Raw genomic sequence first — 15,591 nt, 5'->3', positions numbered from 1 at the left:
TCTTTTTATCGATTTTCTACATCGTTACTGCTCAGATTGACCACTGCTGGCTTTTATATCCCATAATACAATTCTTAGTAGCACGATTGTGGTCATGAAGGGTTACGTCGATTATGTGACAATTGCTTATATCAATTGATATAGATGGCAGTCATGTTCTAAATATGATGGGTTAATTCAACTCATTATCGTCATTGATTGAGGTGTAAGAGTAATTACATAAGGCTTGTCGTACTACACGCCTTCCAAGTTAAAAATCTTTTATCTTGGCTATTGTCCCAAAATTTAGTAAACCAGTTACATCATCTCATAAAACATGGAGGTGGACACGAATAAAAGAAAATAAAGTAAATAAATTGATAGGTAATGCGTGAACATGGGGTGTATGCGAAACATTTCATGGAAGCTAAAAGAATATGACAAAGTGAAAAAGTGGGCTAGGGAATAAATGAGAGAAGCCAATCCGCAGGTTTTCATTACTGGAAATATTTGCGTACAGTCTCCTGGTTGTCAGGGTTGACACCAGCCAAGATAGCATCCGCATTCACACCTGTGGCTTGTACCAGTCGTTTGCCAGCCTCAGCAACCCGCTTGGCAGTTTCCCCTTGAAGAGTTTCGTGGTCAAGAGCTTGGACGATGTATCCAAAAACCTTTTCAGCATTCGACAAAACAGCTGGATGTTGCCTGTGTACGTATGTTAGACCCTAAACTGTGATTGGAAAAAATGAGTTCAAACTTACTGGTTGATAAGCTCGACCAAGAACGAGTATGCGTATGGAGCAGCCTCTTCATCATAAGTAATAGGCAAGGTGTTGATCCAGTTTGCCACTACTTCCTGAGGGTTCTGCACTTTATCGGCATTGAAGCGCAGAATTTTGGCAATGCTTGCAGACGCGTTTTCAGTTGCAAAAACGTGTTCTTCTGACCGTGCCTGAGGGTGTTGCGTTACTTGGAAGAGGCTAGGAATGCTGGCAGCTACAAATTCATTGAATGCCGGACCACCCTTCTGAGCAGCAACGCCTACTCCGTATGCGGCTGCCTGCCGATTAGGACCATTAGCATCCTGAAGACCGTTCACGAGAGGTTGCAGAATGTGATCTTTGAATTGCCATGAGTCTGGGCCACAGAATTCAAGCACATCATCCATGATACAGGTCGCCCACTGGCGTTGGGTAGGATCGGTACTGCTGATGAAGGCATCATAAATCGGGAGCAGACGTTGCCAAGACGGCAAAAATGTCGAGCCTTGGTGTTTAAAAATTGTGTGGAAAGCCTTATTCATGTCACTAAGTAGCGTCTGATCGTCCTCTACGGCATATGCAATGGATAGATTGTCCTCATCTCCCTCGTCAGCTTCAGCCTGCTCCTCGGCGCGTTCTTTCACCCGAGATTGATAATCTTCAAGTGAAGATTTTACAGATTCAATGAATTGTTGCATATGTTCCTGGGTCAAGCAATTCTTGCCAACCACCTCAACCGACTCGTAAAAGCACTGGAACATCTCTGCGAGGGTATCAATGCTAGGCTCAGCACTGAGAACCTCAATGATCCTGCCTGCAACCTTATTCCAAATTTCAGCAAATCCTGGCGATTGAATGCCATGAGCTTTCTTATACGAGTTGAGAAGGTGTGGGATCAGCTTGGCTGAAGACACTCGGACAGGGTCATGGAAGAAAAAGGATAGGCCAGGTATGGCAATCTTTTCCAGAGTTTGAGCGACGTACGGCTCAAACGAAGCCTCAAGAATTTGAGCGTAAACAGTGAGAAGTTCAATGGCTGTATTTTTGTCTTCAAGTGTGCTGGTCTTGATGCCAATGAGTTTGCCGCGTAGTGGAAGAAGTTCCCAGCCCTCATCTTGGTCAACAAGATCCGCTTGATCTTCGTCTTCCAGCAATTGAATATCGGCCTTTGCTGCTGCAACAGTGAGAAGTGGAGGAATCACAGCGGCCAGGAAAGGAACAAAGTCTTGGCCTAAAACCCGGCACATACGGCCCCAGCAATGGAGCAAATACTGAGACTGAGGATCATCCGAGTCCGTGATATTTTGTTGAATGTTGCCAAGAAGGTTCACCAAGTTCATTGCATCCGCGCCCATTTTTTCCTTGCCTACTGCTAATGCAATCAAAGTGGCACATTCCATAGCCTTTGCACGTAATAAGCGATATTCCTTTGACTGCTCCTCCTGCAAAACCTTGAATAGCAAAGGCATCAGGGTTTCGTAGTATTGGCCAAATGCAGCTTCGGCTGAGTCGGCAATAGTAGCAATTGTGGAGAGAGCTTGTTCCTGAACAAATCGTTTATCGCCACGGAGGAGCTGGAGAAGATGTTGCAGGAGCTCTGCAAGGTAAGGCTCGAGAATGTTCTTTTCAGCTTCTTCGCAAAAGTTAACCAGGGCAGCGGCGGCGTGGGCTTGTACACGTGGTTCTTGGGAATCAAGAACAGGAATGATATTGTTCAACACAACTGCGTGGTATTTTTCTTGCATAGTTCCAGCAAAATCGGTACTCATTTGACCAAGAGCATTGCATCCAGCGAATCGCACACGTGGGTGAGGGTCTTGAAGCGCCGGAACAACGAGGGCTAAAACGTGGTCGAGTTCGCTGACCATAAGTTCACGACATCCTTCAGAAATAGCGGAAATTGCCATGAGTGCAGCATGGCGATCTCTCCACGCGGAAGACGACATCATGCGAGGTATCCAGGCGAAAGTAGCAGGAAGAATCACTTCACCACCAAGTTTATTGGCTAGACGGTCCATGGCTTGTTCACCGGCAACATGGTTCAGGTCACTTTCTTCGAGATCGAGCTGTTTACATCTTTAGTCATTTCAAGTCTGATATTAATGTAAAGATTATGGAAAGATTCAACTTACATCCTCTGAGGCATTCCATTCTGAGGCATCATCATCATCGGCGCCAACATCCGTCATCAAGCTCAAACATTGTGTCACCATATCTGTGGCATAAGACGGATCCTTTTTGCACATGTTGGGTGCATAATCTGCGAAAGTCGCCATCAATTCCAAAGAATTCTGTCGAACTTGATCGCTAAGCTCTTTATCCGCAATGACACTTATACTAAATTTGACCAAGTTGTCGAAAAGGTTCTTGAACATCTTCGGGGAAATCTCGGCTAACTCTATTAAGGCCACAAAAGCTTTAGAGAGCTCATCGCTTTCGTCGGCTTCCTTAAGCGGCGGCAAAATATTAAGGACGTCTGGAATAAGAGGAAAGAATTTCGGTTGTGACTTCTTTGGAATCGAACGGAATAATGCGGAGAAGGCTTCCATGGCGGCAATGCGCACCTATTATATAACGAAGAAAGGTCAAAAAACCGCATTGCGATTATGATTGTAACGATTGTAACGGGCATACATACTGCGATATGATCATCTTTGAAACCTTTGCTGAAGACATTCAAAACGGCATCTTCGTGCTGCTTCTCGATGATGCTTGGTGTGGTTGTAAAGATACGGAATGAAGCCTCACGCAATCCTGCTTCGGGAGATTGACTAGCCTGGAACAGAACTCCCAGAAGTTCGGGCCATGTGTCGCCTTGCAAATTGAGTATGAGCATATGCGCTACATCTCTTAGTATGAGAATATCCACATACCGTTATCTGTGTATTGACGGGCAATTTCGGCAATAGCATCGCCAATCTTGTTCCGAACGTCGGCGAGCGACTCGCTGCTCAAACAAGCCACGAGCTTGTCTCTGATAACAACGCGTTGTTCTGGGGTGAGAGTTGAGAAGACCTCTTTGGTGTCTCCAGAACGTGGGTCTTTGATGGCCTTGGTGGCTATCCGTCGAAAGAGGACGGCGGAAAAAGATCTCGTCTATTTGCAGTAGACATAGGTAAGTTAACTGAATGGTATACGGCGGGCTGGGACGTTATAGCTTACACCGGTATCTTCAGCTCCTTGAATTTGCTCAGCTAGGCCCATGAGAAGGACATCTGGTCGATTTTGCACCCAATCATTGTTGAGTTGGTCCTCTGCCTGTGATCGAACCGCGTTATCAGGCGTTGTCAAAGCCCGGAGAAGCTGCGCAAGGGCAGAGTGAATTTCGGGTGCAAGTAAAGACATCCTGAAGACTGATTAACTGTCAGTTAAGGGGGGAAGTAAGACATCGAGTTTTGAAAGTTTGGTGGGATGGTGATCTTTTGGCGGTTTGTTATTTTTTAAAGAAAAGCGGGGGGTCCTACTACTTTTTCCTGAAGAATGATCACGATGGAGGATATCAGGCCCAAACAGAAGGAAATCTCAATAATTAGTATTTGTGTGAGAGAGACAGGCCAGATGCAGTATCTGCATCCCAGCCAAAGCACAACTCGCCTTTGTGAGTCAAGCAGGCAGGTGAGGATGAATTAGGTGGGATGTTGAAAGCGCCAAAAATCCATCCGCACGGAGCCAACACACTTTGTCTCTAGTTGTTTTGACTCGCGGCGCATGACGCGCTAGTGCGTATCGGGAACACAGCCGCCAGCGCCTTATGTTTTAACTGGACAATGTGGACGATAAAAATCATTGACAGGAATTAATCCACGACTTTGCACAGAAAAATTCGGAGATATCTCCATTAAATTTTATAATATAACATTGAAGTCAAGATATGTCTAGTATACTATGGATAAAGTGCTTGTAAACGGGGCTGTTCGATGTAGGAAGGTAAACGTAAGAAGGGTAGAGGTGGTATTAGTGAGTAGTTACGGATAATCAAGAGAAATAGAGGGAGGGCCTGTGACTAGAAATCCCATACAGAAATACGTGGTTCTAGGAAGAAGAAAACAAATTCGCCAGGTGATAGCTCAGTGGATGAACTGAAAATTTACCTTCCACTCGGCCGGCTGAGGACGAAAACCCCGACGATAACGGCCGCAAGAGTCACAATAGCACCGGGGAGGAGAAGATCATTAGGTACGCCGGTAATGAGCTGTTCCTCTACTGGGCGCTGAGAAACGGATTGTCTGCTTATCCGGCCTGATCTAGCATATTCTTCACTGTCTTGGCCACTCTCCTCGGCCTTGGAAGTCAGCACTCGGAGAGTAGAATCAGGGGGAGTAGGGGGCTTTGAAGCAACCGGCTGTGGCTCGATTGTGGCCGGCATTGGTGGCTGAGATGGATCATGAACAAACAAGTCAACCTTTTCATGGTGAAGCCTTCTTGCCTGGTGAACTGCATCTTCGAGGTCTTGATCAGTAGTGATAGAGACAGTATCTCCTTCATTATCAAGATAGCTGAGCGCAAATCCGGTGCTGCTGAGCTTTCCTTCCTCAACAGATGGTTCACCACCAACGGCGTCGACTTCTTGACCCAGCTTAGCGGAAACATTGCTCACAAATGCAGAAACTCCATCAGACAGGACAACATTGATGCGATGTACACGACCGCTGGGGGCTTTAAACTTGAATGGGAAGGAGACGCTGGCATCTTCGTGGTGCGATTCCAAAATCTCTGAATGAATTTCATCTCCGTGGTGTGAGGCGGAATCATTTGGCAAAACACTGTCGCCTCGCTCAAAACCTGGCTTAGATGGATCTGGACTCAAGATAGAGCGATGAGGGGTATGAGGGCGGTGACTGGCACCTCCAGATACCATAGAATCCGATTCATGGTCCATAGAGAGCCAAAATTTGTTCCAAGCAGGGCCTTCGTCATCTGAAGTGTTCATTGAATTAATCTATCGGTTTTGATTAGCCTATGTCCCGACACAAACTTTCAAAATATATGAACAAACCTGTTCTAGAGTGGCATATGTTAATTTGAGCACATCGACCATACCAACAATTTCACCAGCCTCGTTCATGACGGGAAGGTTGAGGTAATGCCCATCTTTATATATTAGTAATGGCATATCGTTTCAAGAACTCTAAACATACCATGCATCTTGCGCAAAGCGGCCTGAATACTCATATCAGTTGGGGCAAAGTCAGGATGAGGGGTCATCACGCGGACGACACTGCAAGTCGCAGGGTCGAGACCAGGAGCGATAACACGTAGAACTACGTCTTTACTAGTGAAGATACCAGTTATAGAGCCCTGGTCTTGAACAAGAAGAGCAGTGGTATGATGTTCCTTCATCAATGCAGCAGCATCCTTGACTGATGTTCGCACTGATACTGTAGTTGGAGGCATACCATCCAGGACAGATTCCAAAGTTGGGCCTGACATTTTCTGACGCAGGGCCTCGACGTATTGGATGACCTGCTGTGGCTGGCTGGAGCCTAACTCGGATTGCACACCTTCCAACGCGTCGTAAAGCTTTCGGGATGAGCTATATGCCCGTTCAAGCTTCTCCATGGCATCATAGAAGCATTTGGTAATATCCAGAATACCGGAGATATCCTGGTTTTCATCCATTACAGGAAGATGTCGGAAGCCTTTTCGAACCATCAAATCAAGGGCATCGGTGGCACTGGTATCAGTGCGAGCACATAGAGGGTTTTTGGTCATGATTTCATTAATAGTCACTTCTCTCGCCTTGAGACCTGTTCCTACAACGCGGAATGCAAGATCCTTGGCAGTGAAAATACCGGCGATTCGTTCATTTTCATCAGTAACCAGTACACAATCTTCTCGTTTGGCAGCCATTAGCTGTGCGGCTTCGGCGACTGACGTGCCGGGTTTCACTTGAAGAGCTTGGCTAGGCTTTAAAGCCAATACTGTTCCAGGGGGGGCTTTGCGGGAATGACGAGCTCTCTGAACATGGTGACGCTTCTTGCTAAGGTCCGCTTCCATTTTTCTGCGAATAGCCTACAAACAGCATCAAGTCAGCAATCGATACGGATAGGGTCTCAACTTGTCCACTGGGTTTTCATGAAATGCTATATTTACCTCATCTCGTTTCGACTGGTTTTGCCTTTGCCTGCTAGCTGCAGTTGCACTGCTTCCCACATCACTTTGTCCTGGTGCAGCGTCTGGCTTAGGACGAGGAATGTGGGATCCAGAAGGGCTGTTGTAGTCGAAATCCGGCATCTTTCCTCGGCCGATTGTTTTATTGGGGGTTCCTCGAAAGGTACCACTGGCAGACGACATTGTGGTCGATGAAATAGCCTCGCTACGAGATTCAGGTATAAGCTATTGGAGACGAGAGATAGATGTGACCAATCGAGCCAAGGGTGGGAGCTCCAAAGGATGTGTTGTGGACGGCTCTGTTGTTAGGGATAAACAATTGCTGGGGAGGGTTGGCTGATCGGGACTCGGGAACGGCTCCCAAACATCTGACTTGGTAGAGCACGGTCCAGTGTCAAGCTATTGCCGTTTTGGAAACCCCACCCACCAGACAGCGCGCATGCCTGAGGCACAAAGCGTCCCGTGACTGCCCTCGCTTAGCTCCCACAAACGGGCCCATACCACCACAAGTTCCGGAAGTGCTATCTGACTATCGCAACACCGACATTCGACAGTGGAAGTTCGCGACGACTCCCTTTGAGAGACTTCCTGTTTGTCCGACCGGTCGCTGAAATCAATCCGCCAAAATGGTCAAGAAGAGAGCGTCCAAGTAAGCTACACAATGCCCTCAATTCTGCTATCATACGCAAGTTGTTCCCGTACCGCGCGGAAACAGCCATTTTCTCTACGAAACTCCAATCGACTTGATTTTACGCACCTGCCGATGCCATCGGATTACAATGCTAATTTGACTTTTGTTTTCAGCGGACGTAACAAGAAGGGCCGTGGTCACGTCAAGCCCATCCGATGCTCCAACTGCTCGCGATGCACTCCTAAGGACAAGGCTATCAAGCGATTCACCATCCGTAACATGGTTGAGTCTGCTGCTATCCGTACGTACATTGCCAGCACCCTTTTCCCAAATGAATTTGCGACGAGTTTAGGCCTGACTTCGACCCGCGGCATTTGTTCTCGAGAATTCGTTTGAAACCCCATGAGATACATGACTAATTCGAGATGTTTTTTTTGTTGCAGGTGATATCTCAGATGCCTCTGTCTTCACCGACTACGCCGTTCCTAAGATGTACTTGAAGCTTCAGTACTGCGTTTCTTGTGCCATTCACGGCAAGATTGTCCGGTATGCTGAGAACCCTACACTTGGAGATCCGTTCGTACAAGTTGGCTTCAGTCCACTTTACCACGGAATTGCTAGTATATACATTGGAGGAACCTGAAACAGCTGACGGTTTTCACCATAGTGTCCGCTCTCGTGAGGGTCGTCGCAACCGTGCTCCCCCTCCTCGTATCCGGTACAACAAGGATGGCAAGAAGCTGAACCCCCAGCAAGCCGCCAAGACGGCATAAGGGAATAAATGTTGATAATCAAACAATATTCCTTTGAGTTTTTTTGGACGCGCTGCTTGTGGAGTTTTTGCAAAATAATGGGATACGGATTGAGCAGAAACGAAAGGAGAACAAAAATAAGAAAAGCAAGCGTCGATAGTTGTTTTCCCCTATTCGACGTGGTTAAAGAATAAGGGTATATTGAAAATTGACCTTTGCTCTTTTTACCATTTTCACCAACATCTCTTGTTTTTCTTTTCCTTTGCCATGATGGCTGGTACAGGGAAATTCTTTAAAATTATAGAGATGATTTGGGAGGAAAAAAATTCCTCGTAATGAATCGCGAGGTTGCCCATCTCAGTTCCAGATGTTCGTATTTTTCTAACTAGCTACAATGTACTAGGATGGTTCCACGAGCATGCTAAAATAAGAGATGGATTTATGTACCTTTTTTTCTTTGTTCGATCCGAATATTTACAAGCCTACCATTACCATGCCATGTATTCGCCGTATGTAAAAAGGTATTAGGTACATTCAGGGATAGAGATAGCCCTTTTCAAAGTAATTACCGTATATATCGACGACGCCACTTCTGCCCTTCGGCTGGGCGTTCCTTACTATTTTTACCTCGCCCGGCCAATGTCCCTCCACATGCAAGGGAAGTGTTTGAGGGAGAGTTGGGGTAGAGGGAGGTGATGGAATTGATGGTGAGGATAACGGTGAGGATAGCCCCGCCATGCGAATCCCTCTACACCTTTTTCTATCAGCTATTTGAGCTTCTTCAAACTCGGTCTTCTTTGTCCGTCTAAACTTTGCCAGTGTTAAAACCAGATCCACTCGAGGCTCCTCGTCAGGGACGCTCCGGGGATCGGGGACGTTATTATGGGATGAAGAGCGTGGAGATGACGATGATTTGGGTTCGTTGGAGTCAATTGATAGTGTCCCAAGTGGTGGGGACAAGAGCGCTGGAGAGACCAGCGGTGATGGAACGTTTGGAGACCTCTTTCTAGATAAGTCATGAGAAGTGTTTGGCGCTTCCAGCTCCGAAAGCCCAGAATGTATGGACTCATCGTCGGAAATGAGATGCACCTTCTCGTTCAAAACGGCCATTGGAAAGCTGTTCGCCATTCCCTGTTCAGGAATATCTGGAATCCCGCACTCTTCATTTCCGAAAAAGCTAAAATCTTCCATAGCTGCTGAATATAGCCGCTCAGAGTCGACATCTCCTGTTGTTGATTTCCAATCTGTATGTTCAGACTGCTGTGACCACCAAGTCCTCGGCTTCTTCGCTTCAGTGTCAGCAGACACAGGGGTTATCTCAAGAACGAGGCATTTTAAAGCAAATAAAGATTTTGCACGTTGTTGCTCTGATTTTGCCCGGTCATTGCCTGGGGGAATAGAGTAGTCTGCCCTGGCTTGAATCTTAGCCAGCAGAGTTTCCTCGGAGCATGCAATTATAAAACGGACGAGAGACGCAATTATTGGTGAATTTGCCGGGACATGCGACGGAACATCAGTCAGGATCAAAGTTTCGACGTGAGGCATATGAGACGGATGAAGATAATTGAAGGCTGCATCTCCACGTCGAAGAGGAAGAACTTTGTTTCTTGGTCGCTTAGCAAGCAATTCTTGTATTTTTTGTGACCGCAAAGTGGCAAAAGACATTGGTGTGTCTTTGTTATCGACATCAAATTGAGCCTCGTTAGAAGACGAAGTATATGAACCGACTACAACTTCCGGGGCGAAGGCTGAACCTTGCGGTGGGGGTAGAGGATCATCTGGGTATTGTTTGTGAATGGATGTGGAGATTGGAGGCTGCACAGGCTGTGATACGGAAGTGTCTGCTAACTCATGTATACCTAGGGCGTCACCAGGTAACTCGTGAATCTCCCCGGAAGTACCATCTAACTCGGTATAAAAATGGTTGATCTCTAGTTCTTCAGCCGGCATTTCGGGAAGAAGGTCAGACAAAGATATGTCATCTTTGAAGGGTGCATCCTTGGTGACAACTGCATGGTGCAACCTGAGATAAGTCAAATTTGCTTTTGCATATATTCCGATAATTGGGGTTAGTTTCTCGGCTCCAGGGAATAAGTAAACGTTATTATTTTGATCAGTCGGCGAGAGAATATTTTGGCTACGTCTGAACAATCTCGCGGTATCGACAGTACCGACATCAAGAAGATGTAATCTTTTAGATGCAAGTAACCCGGCGACGCCTTCAATAGTAAGCTGATTATCAGATATGTATAGATGAGTTATGCCGACATGAGGTAAATTCTCGAATAAAGAACGGCCGGTGAGAGGCTGGGTGAGGAATTCAAGGAATTTTTTATCCAAGTTAGGGCGCCGAAGTATTTTAGAAGTGTATTCTGATACACAATCGATGCCACGTCGAGCAGCAGCGCTAATTTGTTCACGAACTGCTGTTTCCGGCAGGAAGCATGCTTGCATCAACGATCTGACAGCCATATCGGTGAGATTATTGTTTCGTATATCCAGAAATCGAACTCTGGCACCAATTGCGTTGGCGAGAACCTCGGCATCGCCATCCTTCAGTCCAATCCCTCGTAGTTTCAGCACTTGAAGATCTGGAAGGCCGCGTAGTGTAGACAATACTAGCCGGTCTTTGGCAGGTGAGGTGTAGGACAAGTCCAAGTAGACCAACGCGGGGAACCGAAATAACGCATGGGCGATTCCGACTGAGGTTGTATTTGGCTCCTTCTCCGCCAAGAGTAAGCGAAGGTTGTAAGAGGGATAACGGCTTGCTTGTTCGGGGTCAGAAGGAACTTTGAGCGTGATGGTTGCATTGTGGTCGAAAAATGGCAGTTTCGACACTATCAACGACTGCAAGCGAGGTAGCGAGTCTAGAAGATCGCGTAGCCATTCAGGGCGGGGTCCCCCATAGATCTCTGACAGGGCTGGAGGTAGGTGAAGGGTATGAGTGAGGGCGCGGACTTCAAGTCGAGCAAGCTTCAATGTGCGTCGAAACCTGGTCAATGCAACTACAGTTGTCAGCTACACGCCTCTTTATTCGACCTCCCCGGTGAAATCTTACCATAGACCGCATCATTTTCAGTGCCAAAATGCGAAGCCGGGTCTCCCCAGAGATGTGGAATAAAGATCGCGTGCCACCGACGACAGACAAGCGACGCTGCACAGAGATCGGCCGACGGAATGTAATGCGCAATGAGGGACAATGCGTCCCTCATAGTCGCATTCTCGTACGAGGGAGGGATGGTTTCCATATCGGCTGGAGTCTAGAACGATCGCAACCAAATTTCAGGTGAGTACTTCAGCATTGTCATGAGGCTCATCACTGTTTTCAACGATCATGAACATTGCATCATGTGTTGGAGACAGAGCTACGACAGTTGGCACGTGTCTCATGATGCGGACGCCGAGAAAGTAAATGTCAAGGGTTGTAAATATTGAAAAAGAAAAGCCAATCAGCTGCGATAGCGACGTTTCACTGGAAGCAGTCTGCACAGCGCCCGACAGGACTAGTCGTCTAGGACTACTCCGATTGAGGCTGAGTTGTACCAACCGTTGCAAGGAAACCTCATAGGACGGCGCGCCGGTCAGTGACGACGTGGTCGTTAACTCGCCCGGACCAACTGCATGCAATTTAAGGAATATTAGAACATGCTCCAACAGGAACAAGCAAGAGCTTATGGGATAATAAAACGATGACCGGTAATCAAATGTCTTTCGATGTGATTTTGATCGTCTTAGCTAGGCATCTCGGCTGTTCGGCAAATGATGTCACAGGAACAGCCTGCAGATTCGTATCAATCTTTCGTTCACTCAACAGACAAAATAGATCAAGAAGGTATCAATGGCCAAAATATAAACGCATTCAAGAGGGCTGAGCATGAGAAACCGTTTCTTCTGTGTCTTTGTTTTTCCCTGCCGAAGATCAAATGACGTAGAAGGCGGGGATTCGTCGATCGGTTATTATTGCTATTATCAACCAACTATAGAGCTTCTAACTATAATACAACCAACCTCCATCGCACTCGCACGCGGTTAGCACGATAACACTCTGCTTGCGTCTCGGTCGGCTTTCCATTCCTGCCACCTCTCTCGTGGATCTTCGTCTGCTGACACATTCTTGGCCATTCGAGCGTATAGCATGGCATACGCCAACAAGAGCATCCGCACGATGCACTGCATTGGTGAGTTTCTCAACTTGGATGTGAACTCATTTACGACCGTCACCGAATTCGTCGCCCTCATCCAGGCCGTCCGTGAAGGTCTGTGTCAAGTCGACAGCAACTTCGCCGCGTCCGATTCTCAGATCAACTTCCTGTTTCTTTCCAAATTACAAGGCCATCCGGGCTGGGATCAATGGGCAAAGGTCATGCTGCAAGATAAGCGTACCAACCTCTCGGATCCGACTGAGGGAATGAAATTTTGCGAGCTAGCGAACATCGCGATTGAACGCGAGCAAACAATGGCAGCCAAAAGGGCAGCCTCGCAGAAAAAAGGCAAGGAAACATCACGCTCTAGCACAGGTATTAAACGCCGGAAACATCTCACGCAAGAAGAGATCAACAGTTTTGTCGTTCATCAAATGCAAAAAACTCAGCCGCCAAGTCAGAAAAAAGTTGGCCACAACAAACGACCAAGTCAGGAGGAGATAAACGAATTCGTCATTCGCCAAATGCGCAAAGAACAAGAACGTAAAACGCTTGCTTCGAGCAAGAGTAACTCTGAAACGCGAGATGGAACAGCAGATAAATATGCCCCTATCGAGTGTTTCTTTTGCGGTCGAAAGGATCACCCAGGAGAAATATGTCGTTCGCGAAAATTGAAAGTCACAAGAGCAGAGGTTCCTCGTGCCAATTTCACACCAAAGAAGGTCGAGTTCCGGACAGAGACCCCTGGAGGAATGACTGCTTACCGTACAGGGTTTGCTTTGACTTGAAATGAATGGGAATATTACACAGATTTACAGAGAATTTGTTGAGAAACTGCATTAGAAATGCATATACACCAGACATGTGTGTGCGGCGTGTTCGCTCGGGGTTGGGTTTGGGATATGATTTATGAATTACTTATGGTCGGCAAGATGGTCTCATTCATTTACGCTTTGTACGGATACGACTTTTATGTCAGCATTTTTTTTCCCTAGGTAGCATTGATATCATTTAGAACATTTAAATATAGCAACAATTTTTTACTCCCCAATCTTTATCAATATAATTCACGGTCTACCCACCACTCGGTTATATTTCTTTGGGCATTATCCCCATGTCATAATCATCAGTGAGTTGCTCGATCTAAACATAATTGGAAAGCATACGTGGTCGGCCCGTTTACTTCAAAGAGCGGTAATCCTAGGTGCTGCGACAAATACTTCTGGTAATTCTCGTCCTGTTCGAGATCGCTAATATCATTGCCTGATTCCTGGAGTTTCATCTTTTCTAGTCGAGCCTTGATAACGGTGCAGGTCTCTGCCCATGCACATAATTTACCGGCCAGACCCTCACCAAGACTGTATGGACGGTCTGGGGCACGGAAGTCAAATGATGGCTTGATACCAATTACCTCACTATAGGGAGGGGTTTCGCGGGCCAGGAGCATGAACGGAAGTACACGTGAGAGAAAGAAATCGCTAGAGAAGAGCTCTTTCGTGTCTTCGATTGTTGTAGCTTTCCCTTCAGTCTTTTTCAGCTCTGCCAGTCTCAGCTGCTCCCCCTGCATTTGGAAATTGGAGTTGTACTCGTATATCCTGTGGAAAGGTAGCAGAGGCCAAATATTCCCAGTGAGTCCGTGGCATAGATTTCCACCCTTTGATAGCAGCCCTTCTTCCCAAATTCTTTCAGTGCTTAGACGCAGAGCTATCTGCCACTCGGGTTTCCAGAAGCTGTCCAGGAAGAACTTGTTCTGATAGACAGCACCTAATAATATGACTATACCGGGAGCACCATGACAAAGCTGAAGAAGAGGCGAAGATCTCTGCTCGGAGCTTGGTAATGGCGGTATAGACATAGGAAAGTGTCCATTGTTTTCTATGCAGATCTGGCAGAGACCATTAACGGTATCTGCTATCAGGGTGAGGTAATCGTTCGTCTCCCCAACACGTAGGAGAGACAGGTCACAAGACAGTAACATAGTAAGGATCCCGGATATACCATGGACAGCCCCTAGTGCGTAATGCTCCCCCAACCAAGGCCACATGAGTGGCAATGGGGCCTTTTTTCCATGTTGTATTTCGAAATCCTGTGCACTTTGTTTCCCTGCTGAAATGATAGCATCGACAAGTCGGGGCATGGCTTGGAAGGCTGGAGCCAATAGCGGCTTTACCGCTTTTGCTGTCTGCTCCTCATAACAATGTCTTTCAATCGTGAGAATAGCCCATAAGAGTCCTGCGCGTCCAAAAAAAATCTCATCTCCACCAACCTTGTGGCCATTAAAGGAGATGACATTTCCATGTTGTGTTGATGTTTCTATGGCTTGATTGAAAGTAGCGGCATCTTCTTGAATAATGCTAAGACGCCTCCCAAGTCGAAGATTCTGATCTTCGCAGACGGCTAAAATTCTTGTGAATACAGGCCCGAGAGCAGAGGCGATGGGGGAGTTGCGTCCATCTACCAGAGTGACTTCTGTAGGCGCCGGGGGTATCAAGTCCAGTGCTAGTTCGCCAAACCTATGATCAGATGAATCAAGTTCATTCTCAAGAATGGATGCTTTCTGGCGCTCTAGTCGAAGCAGAGCGAAGACGATGCCTGATATCCCGGAGTATATGTTGCCATGGCTGGATGCATCAGTTGGACGCTGAGAAAAATTTCGAATTATATCTACTCCATTTTTTATGGCCAGCTGTAGCTCTTGCAAGGTACTCTCTAGACTTGCTTTGTTGATTTCCGCTGGCGGTAGTGTATTAGCATAGAACTGTGGGCGGGTAGACGACATTGTAACGGGGATATAGGCTAGATAGCATAGATTGAAAAAAAAGACCCGTGCTAGACACGCTTGGGTTTTGTAGTCTGAGTAGTCAGTGAATAGTAGAGCAGGCCTTGCTGCAACAGATCACGGTCTACACAGGTAAGGCACATTAGTGTTGGCATCTTCAGCTGCACCTGGTACAGACAGGCATGTAGCACACTGCCCTCCCCCCACATTTCAACATGGTCCTGCATACAGCTCGCGGATTTGAGGCCCGAAGCTACGTTGGGACCACAGCGTCGACTATCAACGGGCATTGCAAGAGGGGAAATTGGGGAAAGTGCATCTGCAGCAGTGACGCACACCGTCTCTGCCTGAAATCCAGGAAAAGCCACGAGCCGCACGTGATTGGCCGGTGCCCGGCCGATTATAGTTTCCTGCGGGCCCACTTGACACGGACTGG

The 15,591-nt window shown here is 47.0% G+C and overlaps 6 protein-coding genes across 6 annotated transcripts; 2 read left to right on the top strand and 4 right to left on the bottom strand.

Annotated features, from left to right (window-relative positions):
• Window positions 1-152: 152 nt before the first annotated feature.
• Window positions 153-4,384, bottom strand: BGW36DRAFT_341049 (putative importin beta-3 subunit). Its single transcript, XM_046213085.1, has 7 exons — window positions 4,205-4,384; window positions 3,903-4,093; window positions 3,614-3,836; window positions 3,379-3,554; window positions 2,873-3,304; window positions 741-2,806; window positions 153-684 (listed from the first exon to the last, which is right to left on the bottom strand). Exons 2-7 carry the CDS (start codon window positions 4,083-4,085, stop codon window positions 477-479), a joined length of 3,288 nt encoding a protein of 1,095 aa, XP_046071846.1. The 5' UTR covers window positions 4,086-4,093; window positions 4,205-4,384; the 3' UTR covers window positions 153-476.
• Window positions 4,385-4,827: 443 nt separating this feature from the next.
• Window positions 4,828-7,034, bottom strand: BGW36DRAFT_295357 (CBS and PB1 domain protein; the record flags this gene model as incomplete). The annotated part of the gene is made up of 4 exons (XM_046211173.1): window positions 4,828-5,679; window positions 5,737-5,831; window positions 5,879-6,752; window positions 6,834-7,034. The coding sequence occupies 4 exons, from the start codon at window positions 7,032-7,034 to the stop codon at window positions 4,828-4,830; spliced, it is 2,022 nt and encodes a 673-aa protein (XP_046071845.1).
• A 292-nt stretch (window positions 7,035-7,326) lies between these two features.
• BGW36DRAFT_378053 (40S ribosomal protein S26) lies at window positions 7,327-8,720 on the top strand. The gene is made up of 4 exons (XM_046216063.1): window positions 7,327-7,500; window positions 7,656-7,783; window positions 7,926-8,028; window positions 8,150-8,720. The coding sequence occupies exons 1-4, from the start codon at window positions 7,478-7,480 to the stop codon at window positions 8,253-8,255; spliced, it is 360 nt and encodes a 119-aa protein (XP_046071844.1). The 5' UTR covers window positions 7,327-7,477; the 3' UTR covers window positions 8,256-8,720.
• A 48-nt stretch (window positions 8,721-8,768) lies between these two features.
• Window positions 8,769-11,482, bottom strand: BGW36DRAFT_427114 (leucine rich repeat domain protein; the record flags this gene model as incomplete). Its single annotated transcript, XM_046220366.1, has 2 exons — window positions 8,769-11,239; window positions 11,293-11,482. 2 exons carry the CDS (start codon window positions 11,480-11,482, stop codon window positions 8,769-8,771), a joined length of 2,661 nt encoding a protein of 886 aa, XP_046071843.1.
• A 443-nt stretch (window positions 11,483-11,925) lies between these two features.
• BGW36DRAFT_161605 (uncharacterized protein) lies at window positions 11,926-13,544 on the top strand. Its single transcript, XM_046209583.1, has one exon. The coding sequence runs from the start codon at window positions 12,370-12,372 to the stop codon at window positions 13,162-13,164; it is 795 nt and encodes a 264-aa protein (XP_046071842.1). The 5' UTR covers window positions 11,926-12,369; the 3' UTR covers window positions 13,165-13,544.
• BGW36DRAFT_378048 (putative lanthionine synthetase C family protein) lies at window positions 13,403-15,500 on the bottom strand. Its single transcript, XM_046216062.1, has one exon. The coding sequence runs from the start codon at window positions 15,153-15,155 to the stop codon at window positions 13,503-13,505; it is 1,653 nt and encodes a 550-aa protein (XP_046071841.1). The 5' UTR covers window positions 15,156-15,500; the 3' UTR covers window positions 13,403-13,502.
• Window positions 15,501-15,591: the final 91 nt, after the last annotated feature.

This window comes from Talaromyces proteolyticus (assembly GCF_021365285.1).
Source record: "Talaromyces proteolyticus strain PMI_201 chromosome Unknown BGW36scaffold_6, whole genome shotgun sequence".
NCBI lineage: Eukaryota > Fungi > Ascomycota > Eurotiomycetes > Eurotiales > Trichocomaceae > Talaromyces > Talaromyces proteolyticus.
The sequence above is the reverse complement of the archived record's forward strand: the minus strand, read 5'-3'. Positions and strand labels throughout refer to the sequence as shown.

Excerpts from the sequence above, each read along its gene's own strand:
- BGW36DRAFT_341049 (XM_046213085.1), bottom strand. The coding sequence starts at position 4,085 with ATGTCTTTACTTGCACCCGAAATTCACTCTGCCCTTGCGCAGCTTCTC. Across the intron at positions 3,837-3,902 it reads AAGGAGCTGAAGATACCGGT|ACGAGATCTTTTTCCGCCGT; the intron begins GTAAGCTATAAC and ends TACTGCAAATAG. Across the intron at positions 685-740 it reads TTGGTCGAGCTTATCAACCA|GCAACATCCAGCTGTTTTGT; the intron begins GTAAGTTTGAAC and ends ATACGTACACAG.
- BGW36DRAFT_378053 (XM_046216063.1), top strand. The coding sequence starts at position 7,478 with ATGGTCAAGAAGAGAGCGTCCAA. Across the intron at positions 7,784-7,925 it reads GGTTGAGTCTGCTGCTATCC|GTGATATCTCAGATGCCTCT; the intron begins GTACGTACATTG and ends TTTTTGTTGCAG. Across the intron at positions 8,029-8,149 it reads ATTCACGGCAAGATTGTCCG|TGTCCGCTCTCGTGAGGGTC; the intron begins GTATGCTGAGAA and ends TTTTCACCATAG.
- BGW36DRAFT_161605 (XM_046209583.1), top strand. The coding sequence starts at position 12,370 with ATGGCATACGCCAACAAGAGCATCCGCACGATGCACTGCATTGGTGAG.
- BGW36DRAFT_378048 (XM_046216062.1), bottom strand. The coding sequence starts at position 15,155 with ATGTCGTCTACCCGCCCACAGTTCTATGCTAATACACTACCGCCAGCG.